The 14,678-nt window shown below is 40.1% G+C and overlaps 1 protein-coding gene across 3 annotated transcripts in view; it reads right to left on the bottom strand.

Annotated features, from left to right (window-relative positions):
* Positions 1 to 1,284: 1,284 nt before the first annotated feature.
* The window catches only part of rabep1 (rabaptin, RAB GTPase binding effector protein 1), a 142,653-nt gene continuing 129,259 nt past the window's right edge, over positions 1,285 to 14,678 (bottom strand). For all 3 annotated transcript variants that reach the window (XM_072589292.1, XM_072589294.1, XM_072589293.1), the window contains 3 exons: positions 12,910 to 13,008; positions 4,232 to 4,348; positions 1,285 to 3,621 (listed from right to left, as the gene is read on the bottom strand). In XM_072589292.1, the coding sequence (XP_072445393.1) occupies positions 3,520 to 3,621; positions 4,232 to 4,348; positions 12,910 to 13,008 (318 nt within the window). In that variant the 3' untranslated portion in view covers positions 1,285 to 3,519. The remainder of the gene's footprint in view (positions 3,622 to 4,231; positions 4,349 to 12,909; positions 13,009 to 14,678) is intronic.

Raw genomic sequence — 14,678 nt, 5'->3', positions numbered from 1 at the left:
GTCACAAGTCTCTTAAATATCCCCAATGACCTCGCTTCCACAACTGCTGCTGGCAACTCATTCCATGCTCTCAACAGTGTAAAGAACCCGCCAAAGGTCACATTGCACCTTTTTAACATGTAAATTTGTGAAGCATCTCAAATATTTACATTATCAAACAGTAGATAGCTACCTGTGCACTTGATCACAGCAAGTATTTAGCAGCATCCTAAATGAAGAGGTATGGGCTTGGGAAGACAAAAAGGAGTTTGAAGGGCTTATGCCTAAAATGTTGATTCTCCTGCTCCTTGGATGCTGCCTGACCTGCTGTACTTTTCCAGTAACACACACTTTCTCTGATCTCCAACATCTAAAGTCCTCACTTTCTCCACATATCTCTGGTACTATAAAACTTGAAGTTGGGGTTGTAACTTCTCCAAAGCCATCATGCTCTTTTGTACCCAGAGTTCAACATATCACTTGAACCAGGACTGAATTAATTTCCTGTTGGAATAAAAATAAAGTACTGGAGAAACTCTGATTTCTCTCCAGATGCTGCCAGACCTCCTGAGTTAATGTTTTGAGTTCATTCAGTTTTACTTTCTTCCTGGCTTACTATCATCGATCGAGTTGTCTCACACTGCCAGCTCTGTAACCAGCATAGGTATCTAGCTATTGTCAGTTCCAAAAAGATCACTGGACTTTGCTTTCTGTTTTTGTTTCTGTGAAATCTTGTTACTTGAATAACAGCTGGAAGCCTGAAATCACTGAATTCCAGAAGGCAGTGAGATAGCTTTTCTGGGATCAAATCAAAAGGTAATGTATTTAGAAGGCATTAAATATATTTTTCATAGGGGAACTCTGAGGGAAGTAGTTTACAGCATATGTTTTTAAATTGTTGAGCACTTAGCTGACAATATTTATGAACTGACACTGGTTTGAGGGAATATTTCACAAGAAGATAGTTCAGGAGCCAATTTTTCTGCAAGATGGGTGAACAAGACCTAGATCCTAAATTATTCTAGAATCAGGTCTACACAATCATGAGGAACAGCCAGACAAAGTGTAAAATTTACAGGCTGATAAGGATAAAATGCTACAAGTTTCAAGTAAATGGTTCAAACGTAATGCTAATTAAAAATCAAAGCCTAGTCTATCCATAAGAAACTCCTATTGTTAAAGACAACCAAAGAAGAATAGAACATGACAAGTTCAGAAGGAGCTGCAGATGTAGTAGCAAGATTCCCAAACAAACATTTTAAGTCTGGATGAAATGATTTATTAACCTTTACTCTATGAACACACTTTACTCCAGCAGCTTTTTATTTTAAACACTTTCTTCATAAGGACACCTTCAGTATAGTTAAATTGGTTACATTTTAAATCTGTAAACAGCAGAACTGTACATCCACACTTGCACAGGACACTAATAGCTTGTGTTGGTAAGACATGACTTTTCTTTCAAAGTGCCCTTGGAACTTACAGGGAGATGTCGGCAGTTAGATCAGTGGTGAAACCACAATAAGTAAATACAGACATGCTATTATCAAGGGAAACTGCACATGAGTGTTCCAGTAATGGACAAGGGAACACATGAAGCATATTACCCTTTACCTCCTCTTGCACTGTACTTCTAGTTGCCAGGAATTAGATATTGCTAAATCATCTATGGCTGATCAAAGCTTAAGTTCATTTATGTAAGAGGAACCATTAATATATATACACATTTAAAAAAAATTCTGTGGAGCGCATCTAATCCAGTCAGATCACACTTACATCATGTTTAAATCAGAAAGGACTGAAGTGCCATGCTCTTAGTAATGTACCATGTTTCTATTTAAAGCAAGCACTGAGGTTATGTTGAATTTAATTTTTAAAGGCTTAAAGGAAAAGTTCACATATACAAGTTTAAAACAAGGCATTATTTTTTTCCTTGAATAAACAGCTATAATCAACAAATGTTTTCAGGGGAGAATTAAATGCCTTCCTGTTCAAAATGGGTTTAAAATTGCAATCACTTTTCCCATTGTCTCCTGTTCCTTTTACCTCTCCCAGATCATCATATCATGATTCAAAAATATTATGGACATCCTCATTTTTTTCTGCAATCACTGCTGCCAATATACTCTGTTGAGAATACAATGAAATATTAAATGCCATTTCTAAATGTTACCAATATGTATTTTAAAATGCCATCCTGCGCCATGGATCTTAACAGTTTACAACTCTAGAATTTGCCCAGATAGTAAATTCAATTCTATGCTTAAACAGCCGTTCACAGTAAGTGATGTGAAGTCATCTACATCCCCAGTACTGCAGTCAGTTTCCTCATTGTACCCTATTTAAGTTGTATATTTGGGGCATGGAAATCAGTCATGCTGTGTACAGAATCCAAGGCCAGTCATCAGTCAAAGTTCAAACTTTAATCATCTGAACGCTCTTTAAATGTGGCCAGATGACAAGTTTTAGAAACCTAAATTATCATCTTGCACATACATCAGGAACTAACGAAAATATAAAATCTGCTGGGCAGTCCAAGTCTTCTAATCAGATTACTCTAAGCCTTCAGTTTCTCTCATCAAAGATAATAAAGGAAGGGCTAAATCAAGTGTGATTACATCATTTTATATCCCATCCTAAAACAATATCCTCAGAAGAACTAGCTGAACAACAATTCTGTATGCTGAATAAGAGTTCAACTGGTAATATTTAGTTCCAATATTGTGTATTTGTTTGCAAAAGTATTGAATCCTAAGGGTTATAGTCAACCAAATTGTTTTTTAAAATCATTAAAAAACTGGTGCAATTGCTGCTGTCTATATAAAGTAAGTCAGCAATTTTTAATCAATGAAAATTAGTTAGGTCTTTTCTCCCCATGAACTTGTGCAGTGAGATGCATTTTACACAGTTCTAGAAAACTGGCAGGCACAGCAAGTACAATAAATACAAATTCAAATGAAACATCGTCTGTGAGTTCGAGGAGCTGGCAATGCTGAGAGAAGGTGAGCAGATTCTGGAGTTAGTACCATTTGTAAAAAAAAAGAACGAACTGGTTAAACCAAAACGTTCACACTTTTCGGAGTACTAAACACTGAAGTTTCACAAGTAAAAGCATGAGCTGAAAGGATGTGACCGTCTGATGCTGTTTTAGTGAATGTACATGAAACACAAGAAAGGATCAAATGGTATAAATAGCAGAGCAATACATTAGACATGTTTACTCCAGCAAAACTGGGAATTCTTGTATCAGTGATTTTCAAAGATTACGCACAGCATACACTTGTTGATCTTTTCTCATCATAGGAGTTAAATTTAAAATTTCAGTAGTGTTCCCCTGTTGCAATGTCATGAATTGGGAATCTAACTGCAGTCAGGCACCCTGTACAAAGTCAATCTAGAAACATTTACACCTCAATTACTGCATTCTATTAATCCATAGGTTCTGATCCTTCAGAGTTAAATAAGAATTAACATGTTTCTACAAAGACAGGTGTCTGGTTGAGTAAAAACTATTGTAGCCTCAATTTCCAGGGTTTAATGTCATGTCTCTGGGAGCTGATTAATATCTGTCAGTTTTGTGTCATTTAGGATGACACGGACATTATCTAGGGTGTCCGCCTGGCGAATCCGCTCCAATTGCACCTATTAGGAGAAATGAAAAGAAAACAAATATTGGTAGTTGTTCACCATGACAGACGTCTTTGAAACCACAATCACATCATGAATGAACGCAGTCACTTATTCCGTTAATTTGGAATCGGACAAAAAGTGAAGAGAAACTTTTGAATTTTCATTTTAACACAGTAGAGATACAGAAGGAAATAAATCATAAAGATATTATACTTGTACTTTACAATAAAAAAAAAGATAGCTTAGCAGCAAAGCCTCTGATCCTGTTGAGTAAAAATCAAGAAAGGAGGGACTGCAGGGTTGAAAGAATGAACCATCAACAATCAGAAGACAATTCAGATGTTGTCTTGGGTTTCAACACAAAGGAAACCACACAAATTAGGTTATTGCAGCTGGGGTCAAGACAACAAGCACTCAAATCATTAAGATTGGTATATTTCTAGTGTACAATTCCTCAATTTAAAACTCCTGAACCAACTCAGCATTAGATGTCTCACTTAGCTGCAATGTACAATTATTCAAGGCTAGAAGATGGGACTGATTTATCCCTAATTCAGCCTCAGCTGAGATCTGGCTTATTTCTACCCCACCCATTTAATGGTTATGAGAAAGGATTCCTTACCTGTAACGTTTGGGAGAGTTTCACAAAATCTCTCTGTACTTGTTCACTGACATCAAGCTCAGTCTGTAACCTCTGACCCTTATTCTTCTCTTCATACAGCAATTGTTCTAGGCTGGTCTGAATCAAAAATGAAATAAACTTTTGTTTTATTACAACTCTTAAGTACTATCATCCCGTGCATTTTTGAATTACTCTCACTGGTCATCCCTGGCTGTCTGTCCCAAAGAGGGTTATTTATTCAGATTTGTATCTGAGTAAATTCAGTACGTTCACTGAATCCTCTTGCTAAAAATAATAACAGAATAATAGCACTTTGGGTGGTATAATTCTTTATTGCCACTGCTAAACAAATTGATTAAACAGTAAAAAGACAACAGACATTTGGCAGCAGATAACCCTAAACAGCTATAGTACAAAATAAGGTATAATATTTTTTACACAAAATCTATAAAATTAATCTCTTTTACAGAATGTACTGTGCTGTAGATATTAGTATTAGTCAAGCCTCAAGAGAAGCGTTCTCCTCAGCCAGATGTTTGAGACAGGCCCCCATAGTTCCATCTAACATTCCAGTGCATAAGAAGGGATGGGATGCATTCTAGGAGGTGTCAATTATCATGGGATCTTTCCATTCCAACCAACAGGACAGAACATGTCTGACCCCTTAACAACACTACTAAAACCTCTTGTACAAATTGGTCATAATATTTGATCAGTAATACCACTGGTTGAGCTTTTTGGACCTGAAGCTTTGAAAAGTGCAATCAAAGTTTGACCAACCCCTCCAACACACAGAATGCTCTGCCATTAAGATCAGTCCATCTTCTACTTGTTCATTTCAATGCAAGGTTCATGAGCATTCAAACCTGTGGCCAGTTACAAGCCACTGGGGTGTTTTCCTGACTTAGTTAATTCCACTGACCACAACTGAGAAACATGCTCCCCTCAATTCATACTTGTGGATTTAGAACTCTGAAGTACAGAGGTATATGATCACAGGATCTATAGTGTGATAAATGACAGTGACATTTTATTACTTCACATACACTCTCCAATTTGCACCTAGATCATGAGTGCTGATCAGTTACAATCCGAAACTGCTTAACCTCCAGTCTCCCAAGGTTAGTTGCCCACCCGCCGATGTGTGACAGAGAAAAGGAAATAATTTGTATTTACATAATATCCTGAGGCTAGGTGCTGCTGGTCTTTTTTGAAGAATAATAACTGAGGGGCGACACTAGAGACTGTCAGTTTGGATTTCACACTCAACCTTCACTGAAGGGCATGAACATCCAGAATCTTCTGGTTCAGAAGTCAGGGGGTTACTGCATCACAGTGGACATGTACTGATGCAACCTTTAAGGTATATTCTACATTTTAAAAAATTAGAATATGTTAATGATTCCACTTGCTTCATTAAAGGTTACACGTTAGTTGTGAAGTTCTTGCAGTTGATTAAATACACAATCCCTAACATGAACAGAATTGTAATCCTGACACAAGGCTAGCTACCTGATGAGGAGCACTCCAAAGGTTTGTGCTGCCAAATAAATTAGTTGGAGTATAACCTGTTGTTGTGTGATTTTTAACCTGATACAAGACACAATAATACATGCAGTACTGGTTTCCACCAACTGATGGTGCAGATAAACACAAAAAGCTGGATTCAATATATCCAATCACAGAATCCCTACAGTGTGGAAGCAGGTCATTTGGTCCATCACCTCCACATCAACCCTCTGAAGAGTATCCCATCCACATCCACACTGCTACCCTATAATCCTGCATTTCCCATGGCTAATCTACCTAACCTACACATCCCTGGTCACGATGGACAATTTAGCTTGGCTAATCCCACACTATCTGCATTTCTTTGGTCTGTGGAAGGAAACCCATGCAGACATGAGAATGCGCAAACTCCACACACTTGCCAGGGTGGAATTGAACCCGGGTCCATGGTGCTGTGAGCCACCGCAATCTAACAAATTTCTGCTCTATCAACTTTCTCTCAATATTATCGTGTCATTGAGGAGTTCTTGCAGCATAATGTTAGTGTCCCTGCCTCAGGTCCAGAAGTGGTTCAGGTCCCACCTGCTTCAAAGGTGTGTAGTAACATCTCTGAACAGGCGGATATAGAAAATATCTCAACATGTCATTGGCAGTATTGTCAAGTTGCACTTATCTCCTGACTTCACAGCAACTTGGTCCAAGCTTGGACGAAAGAACTGAACTCCTGAAGTGAGGACAGTGTGACTGTCTCAACATCAAGGCAGCATTCAAATGAGTGTGGCATCAAAGTCAATGAGAATTAGGGAGGGAAAATTCTATGCTGGTCGAAACAAAATAACTTATGGTTGTCAGTCTCTCAGCTCCAGGATATCTTTGCAGGAGTTCTTTAGTGAAGTGTCCCATGCTCAACCATCTTTAGAAGCTTCATCAATGACTTTTGCTCCATCATAAAGTCACTGATAATTAATCACACAATGTTCAGCACCATTTCTGACTCCTGAGACACTGAAGCAATCCATGTCCAAATGTAGCAAAAACTGGACACTATCCAGGCTTGGGCAGATAAATTACAAGTTATATTTCCATCACACAATTACCAGTAAATGTTTAACTCCAACAAGACAGAATCCAACCATCTCCCCTTAATATTCAATGGCATTACCATCGCCGAACCCCCTATCAAAATGCAGGACCAGACTTTCTAATATTGTGACAACAACAGCAAGTAGGTGGTGAGGAATTCTACGGCAAATAACTTACCTCCAGTCTCCCCAAAAGCCTGTCCACCATCTGCAAGGCACAAGTCAGGAATATGATGGAATACTTTCCAATTACCTGGAAGAGCGCAATTTCAACAATACTCAAGACTTTCAACATCATCCAGGACAAAGCAACCTGTTTGATTAGCACCCCATTCACCACCTTCAATATTTGCTCCCCCCTCTAATGACACTCAGTGGCAGCATTTTGCACCACTACAAGATGCATTTCAGCACTCACAAAGCATCCTTTGCCAGCACCTCCAAACCCACAAGCTCTACCACCTAGAAGGACGAGGGATAGATATATTATATATATAGTAGATTCATGGGATCACCACCACCTGCAAGTTCCTTTCTAATGAGGCACCATCCTGACTCAGTACTATATCACTGTTCCTTCAGTGCTCCTGGCATTCTCTCCCAAACCTGGGGATCCAAACAGTACAGCAGTTCAAGAAGGCAATTCAACACCATCTCCTCCAGGACAATTAGGGCAACAAATACTGGACTTGTCAGTGACGGCCACATCCCATGAAAGGACTTTAAAAATCTTAAAATACCAATGATTCCAGTTTGCTGCAATACGTTTGAACACAAAGGATTGAAGCTACTCCAAGCTTTCTAATCACAAGTTGGACCGAAAAATTCTAGAAATAAGAAATGGAAATGAGAAATTTCAGAATGTTACTGAACTAAGCAACAAACTGGCAGGAATCAATTCATCAAAATTACTCTCGGCCAGAGATTGGCCCAAATCCATAAGTGAAAAAATATTTCAGAGTATTATTTAATTCTTTAATCTTTATTTAAAGGATTGCATTGAAGACTGAAATGCATTTAATTTGCCAATGCATAGGTTTTGTTACAAATCAACCTGCTCTGTGAATTCCGCAGTCATTTTAAAGAAAAGAGAAACCTCTCTCTGTTCCAGCAGGACGGTAGCCTAAGTAATTGAAAGTAAAAGCTCAATTTTACATTGAGCCTATAGCTAGAATCTACATGGCCAGGATGATGTGGAGAATACTTCTCCACATTGTCAAATAACATGATGGAATCTTTATGATCATCTGATGGAGAAAACTTGGCATTGGTTTAACATCTCACCAAAAGATGCTATCTCTATTAGTATGGCACCCCCTCGGTACTGCACTGGAGCAAGTGGGGCAGGAGTGGTAGCAGCTGTAGAACTGGTAGTAAGGCAGCCAGCCAGAGGTTTGCAGAAGTGGAGGAGAGATGTGTGCAAAGGGGTTAATATAAGGAATATAAAGAGATTCAGGAGACTTGGAGGTTTTCATTGCAATAAGACAGGAGGTGTAAAAGCAAATTGTTGAGAGCGGAACGTAAACTAGTGGGACTAACAGGAACACATAAGGAGCTTTCCGAAAAGTCAGCACCTGTAAAGGAAATGTATGGTAAACTAGTGACACTACTGCAAGTGTCAGGAATTTCCACAGGACAAGGTGCATGAGAAAGTGGAACTTGGAGAAAACTCATGCATCAATGTTTTTAACATGAAAGAAAGATAAGGATGCTAAGGATTACAAGAGGTTTATAATTGAAGGGGAAATCACTCCATTTTTGACCAAGCGCGAGTCTAAAGTGATTCTTAACATGGGAGATATTGTTCAGCTCAGAGCTTACTGTTAGCAAAGGATTTGAAACTTCCTCCAGAAAGTTCACAGAGTCATGGTATATTAAGAAATCATGTTGAGGGAAAATTTGTACCTTTCCCATTACATTAAGTGCATTAAAGATTGTGCTCTGATAACAGGATCATGTGTTGGAATTGTTCCTAACTTACCAATCTAAAACATAGGTTTAATATTGGGAAATAATATCACGGATGATATTCTGTTTTCACCAGTTGGAAAGGAGTGATCCAATTCTGAAACTGCTCCTGAGAATATGTCATCTGCCTATTTGTAATCCAGCTGAGCAATCCACACAAGGGCTGTAGAACTGCCAAGTTAGATCTTTCAATCAAAAGGACTGCAACAAAATTGTGTCCTTGAAGAGCCAATGTCCCTTGACACTGAAAGCAGTGTTGCTAGTATGGAGATATGAAAACAACAGGAAAGTCGCTAGTTCCCAAAACACTGTTGAAAATGACAAGCAGGCTGGAGAGGTACAGTTTGTAAACTGCATGGGAAACTACACATGTTGAAAAGGGGATTCTAAATTTGGAATGTGGAGGGTGTGAATATTACTTGGAACAAATTTCATAAGGTAAGCATGAAACTGGATCAGAAGAAACAGAAAGCTATCAATATGCAAAGATAAAATCTGAAAGAAATGTAATATAGAACAATAGAGCACATGCAGGTCCTTCAGCCCTCAATGTTGTGCCAGCCTTTTATCCTGCTCTAAGATCAGACTAATCTATACATCCTTCATTGAACTAACTTCTATGTGCCTATCCAAGATTCGCTTAAATGTCCCTAGTGGAACATGAAAAGCATCTCAATGTTATTATGAAGTAAACACAAAAGGAACTTTTAATCAGGATAAAGATGCTTATGTTGGCATGCACAGATGCCATTCTGAATTTATTCTTTTAAAAATGAGAAAGTACTTGATTGAGTTCTGAAAATTAACTGAAAGGTGGAACTGAAGCATTCTTTGCAGAGCGAAGGAAGAGCCCAAAAAAATAATTGGCACTAAGTTATCTCGATGATATGAAGCATACATCACACTAATATTCTTGCATTTGTCTGAGTTAAGGTTTATAGAAGGAAAAGAAGTATAGACTCCATGTCAGAAGTGTTGATTTTTTGGTGTACTTGCTCGAAAAGCAAACTGAACTGCATAGGCTCTGTGGTAGTTGGAGTTCTTAGGGAGTTCATTCTGTAAGAACAAGCAATCATCATGCAGATATTGCAGAAATAAGCTATATTGATGAAAAGGCAACCAAACTACATTAAGTCATTGAGTCAACTTCCACAGGGGTCTTCAGAAACACCCACTTTTTCCTCAACGGAGGATTCCCTGCTACTGTGGCTTACCCATGCCTGACCCACTTCCCAAACACCTGCCCTCAGCCTGTTCTTCCCATTTGCAATACTGATAGGGTCCCTCAGAACTCAATTTCCACACCACCAGCATCCACACCCAAAGGATTATATGCTGCTATTTCTGTCACCTCCAGTGGATGCCACAGCCAGACACATATGCCCCTCCCCTCCCCTTCCTTGTCAGCCATCTGTAGGGACCATTCCCTCCGGGACACCTTGATCCACTCCTCCTCTGTTCCCAACACCTCCCCATAGCACCTTCCCAGGCAATTACAAAAGTTGTAATATCTGTCCGTTTACTTCCTCCCTCTACCCTATCCAAGGCCCCAGACAAACCTTCCAGGTGAAGCAGCAATTTTCCTGCACTTCACCCAATCTAGTCCGATGTATTCATTGTTCACAACGTGCTCCCCTACACTGGGGAGATGAAATGCAGACTGGGTGACTACTTTGCAGAACACCTTTGTTCTATCTGTAAAAGTGACCCTGAGCTTCCGATCACCTGTCATTTCAACACATCACCATGTCCCCATGTGAGGCAGGCCTGCTGCAGGGTTCCAGTGAGCATCAACGCAAACTCAAAGAATAGCATTTCATCTTCCGCTTGGTACCTTGGAGCCTTCAGGACTGAATACATTTTATAGTGTGAACACCTCCTTCCACGTCTTTTACCCAGTCCCACATCCCATGTCCTGTCATGAGATGGATTGCTTTCTGCACAGCCGACCCATTTTCACCCACCATTAGTCCCCATCATCACCTACTTCGCTTTTCTTTTTCCCTGGCTTACCTTCCAACCACCCCTTTGTTTGCCGAACTTATTTCCCCATCTCTCTCTCTTCTCTCTGGGCTCTGTCACCACCTATCTTCTCACAAAAGGGATCTCTCCAAGTCAACGAAGGCTCTGATCTATAGGCTATCGGGCTGAACACCCTTATCTACTGCAAGGAAACCTGGACTGTTTACCAAGGTTCACATTAAAATCCTCGAGAGATTCCACTAGTGGTGCCAACATCGAATTCTGTGAGGACCACCAGATGGACAGAGAATGAAACCTCTCTCTCAGCAGGCTCTCTTCTCCCAGCTTTCAGTTAGTCAACATTCAGAGTGTGGACACTGGAAAATATACAGAATACGCTCAAAGTTGCCTTAGAGTACGGAAACATTGACAACATTGCCTGCAAGGAGAGTGCTGCTGACCACCTCAAGACTCATCAAATCAACCACGAGGAGGAATGGCAGTGGCAGAGGAAGGAGAAGGAAGCCAACCCACTTGGAAGCTGTGAATTCCACTGCCCTATGCAGCAACATGCCTCCGTATCAGAAAAACCCACGGATCAAAAATTGAGCTTCTCAGTCACCCAAAGACTCTTCTGGCCTGACAACCATCATTCGCAGAGTTCTGAGAAGATTTGTAGGTTGGGTTGTGGATGAATTGGTGGATTCATTCGCTGAGTTGGTGCGTTTTTCTGTAAATGTTTCGCTAGGTAACATCATCAGTGCATCTTTGATAATAAGGTGCTGGTGCTCTGCTGGTATTTATATGTCTCCGTTTATTGGCACTTGCAGTTCTGTATCTGAGTGGTTTGTATATGGGGTCCAGCCCTGAATTCAAAAGGAGTGCTGATACATTCATTGTAGATTGTATTCCTATTCTAACTTGCATAGTATTGTTCAAAACCATGAAATCTTGTAGTTTTATTCCCCTGGAAAGCCTTCTGATTTCACCTTTTGTTTAAAAACAAAAGGCTGCTGGTCCCTAATTGCAGCACAATTTGTTAGTCTGGTCTGTGATCACAACACTGAATTACTTGAGATGCTGTGACTGTGTTATAGGCAAACATGATCTCATCAGTGTATGAAAAACTTAACTTTGGTGATGGCTTTTAGGTACAGTATACAAATGTGCGTCAGTTATTTTATGAAAAAAAGCAACAAAATGCTCCTCCTCATCCCTGATGTCTTCTAAGAATTTAAAGACTGGCGTGCCTAGGAAATTAACACTTTAATTGAATATTGTGGCTTTAGGTTTAATTGATTGGTAATGATCATTGAGGATTTCAATTAATTGATCAAATAACCCATACATCAATACAAATACAGAAGGTAATGTTACTATACAAACACATCAACTAAAAGGAGATAGAGAATGAAAAAGTAGCCCCTAAACTCACCGCAGAAAAATACATTGAAAACTCCACACCGAATGAAGTTTTATCTGGTAAAACATAGAAGTGTAGACATTGGGTGCAGGAGTAGACCATTTGGCCCTCTCAAGCCTGCTCCACCATTCAATATGATCATGGTCAATCCCCTGTCTCAATGTTATATTCTTGCTTTCTCTTCATATCCCTTGAAACCATTAAATCAAAAAAATTACAGATCCCTTTCATGATTATTATTCAGTGACTCAGCCTCCCCAAACTCTGTGGCAAAGAATCCCACATGTCCATCAGCTTTGAGTGAAAAAACATTTCCTTATCTTAGTTATAAATGATGCACTTATATCCTGATATTATGTCCCTGCTTCTAGACAACCTAACCAGGGAAAACATCCTCCTGCATCTAGTCTGTCCAGCTCTGTTATAATTTTATAGAGTTCAACCAGATCCCCCCTCATCCTTTGAAACTCTTGTGAATACAGGCCCAATAAATCTCTCCTCCGAGGACATTCCTGCCATCCCTTTATCAGTCCGGTGAACATCTGCTGCACTCACTCTTTGGCAAGTAAATCCTCTCTTTGGTACTTCGGCAAATGAAAAGGCCAATGAATCCACCTTGAACAGACTTCTGTAAGTACCTTCTATCCTTGCCAGTCCCAAATGAATGACAACACACAAAGTGAAATCACCAGGTTAACCCCAACTCTTTGAATGCACGGTGTTGTAGTTCTCACCTTTGCATCACCCTCCTTCTTCAGTTGTTCTTGCAAGCTGTTATTCACCTCTTCAAGATTGTCCAGGTACTGGATCTTCTCTTGCATTCTGGCTTCCAGCTGAAAACAAATGCAGTTTGTTTTTATTAAGAAGATAGAATGTTTGTGCTTTCCACTAGTATCATAGAGTCCGGACAGTGTGGAAACAGGCCATTCAGCCCAATAAGTCCACACTGCCCTCCGGACAGTATCCCACCTAGACCCATTCCCCTACCCCTATTATTCTACATTTCCCCTGATTAATGCACATAGTGTTCAGGGATGTGTAGCCTATGGGAAATTTAGCTTGGCCAATTCACCTAGCCTACACATCTTTGGACTATGGGAGGAAACACATGCAGATTTGGGGAGAATGTGCAAACTCCACACAGACAGTCACCTTAGGCCGGGATTGAACCCGGGTTCCTGGCGCTGTAAGGCAGCAGCGCTAACCACTGAACCACCGTGCTGCAAGAAGTGAAAGATAGAAAGGGAAATACGATAGGGGCATTTACGGGACTTTTAGGTAAGCACCATGAATAACCAAGGATTGGAGGGATATATGGACCAAGGGCAGGCAGAAGAGATTAGTTTAATTTGGTGTCATGTTCGGCACAACATCATCAGCCAAAGGACTCATTTCTGTGTTGTACTCTTCTATGTTGTATGAAAACAGGAATTGCAAACAGGCGTTATCAATAATAAGTTCTAATCGTGGTTTAAAATGAGTGAAGTTTTCCCCAAGTTACAGCACTGTTCTGTTGCCTGACACATTGAAGAGCACATTGTCTCAATAACATTCTTTCAACCATGAACCTCCAAAAAGTTGCAGATCACACTGAAGACCATCGACAGTGAAGCGCATGCTGTTTAACCGTGGTTTGGAGCTGATGGTGCTAACCAGCTCACCAATCTCAGTGAAAATCAACCAGACATAAAGTCATGGAGTCATAGAGATGTACAGTACAGCAACAGACCCTTCAGTCCAACTCGTCCATGCTAACCAGGTATCCTAAATTAATCTTGTCCCATTTGCCAGCATTTGACCCATAATCCTTAAAAACCCCTCCTCTTCATATACCCATTCAGATGCCTTTTAAATACTGTAATTGTACTGGCCTCCACCACCTCCTCTGGGAGCTCATTCCACACACACATCACCCTGTGTGTGAAAAGGTTGCCCCTTAGATCTCTTTTAGATCCTTCCCTTCTCACCCTAAACCTGTGCCCTCTGGCTTTGGACTTTCCTACCCTAGGAAAAAGGACTTGGCAATTCACCTTATCCATGCCCCTCATGGTTTTATAAACTTCTATGAGCCTCAGCCTCCAATGCTCCAGAAAAAATAGCCCCAGCCTATTCAGCCTCTCTCTATAGTGCAAACCCTCCAATCATGGCAACAGTTTTATAAATCTTTTCTGCACCCCTTTCCAGTTTAACAACATCCTTCATTTCACAGGGAGACCAGAACTGAATGCAGTATTCCAAAAATGCCCTAACCAATGGCCTGTACAGCCCTTGTAACATGACATCCGAACACCAATATTCAATGCACTGAGTGTGCCAATTGCCTTCGTCACTAGCCGGTCTACCTGTGACTCCACATTCTGCATTCCAAGATCGCCTTTTTGGCAACACTCCCAGGTGTATAAGTCCTGCCCTGATTTGCATTTCCAAAATGCAACACCTCACAATTATTAAATTTAAACTCCATTTGCCACTCCCATTTGATCAAGTCATTTCTTGTAATCCA

Source organism: Chiloscyllium punctatum, chromosome 19, assembly GCF_047496795.1.
Source record: "Chiloscyllium punctatum isolate Juve2018m chromosome 19, sChiPun1.3, whole genome shotgun sequence".
In the NCBI taxonomy this organism is placed as follows: Eukaryota; Metazoa; Chordata; class Chondrichthyes; order Orectolobiformes; family Hemiscylliidae; genus Chiloscyllium; species Chiloscyllium punctatum.
This window is presented reverse-complemented; position numbering and strand designations above follow the sequence as displayed.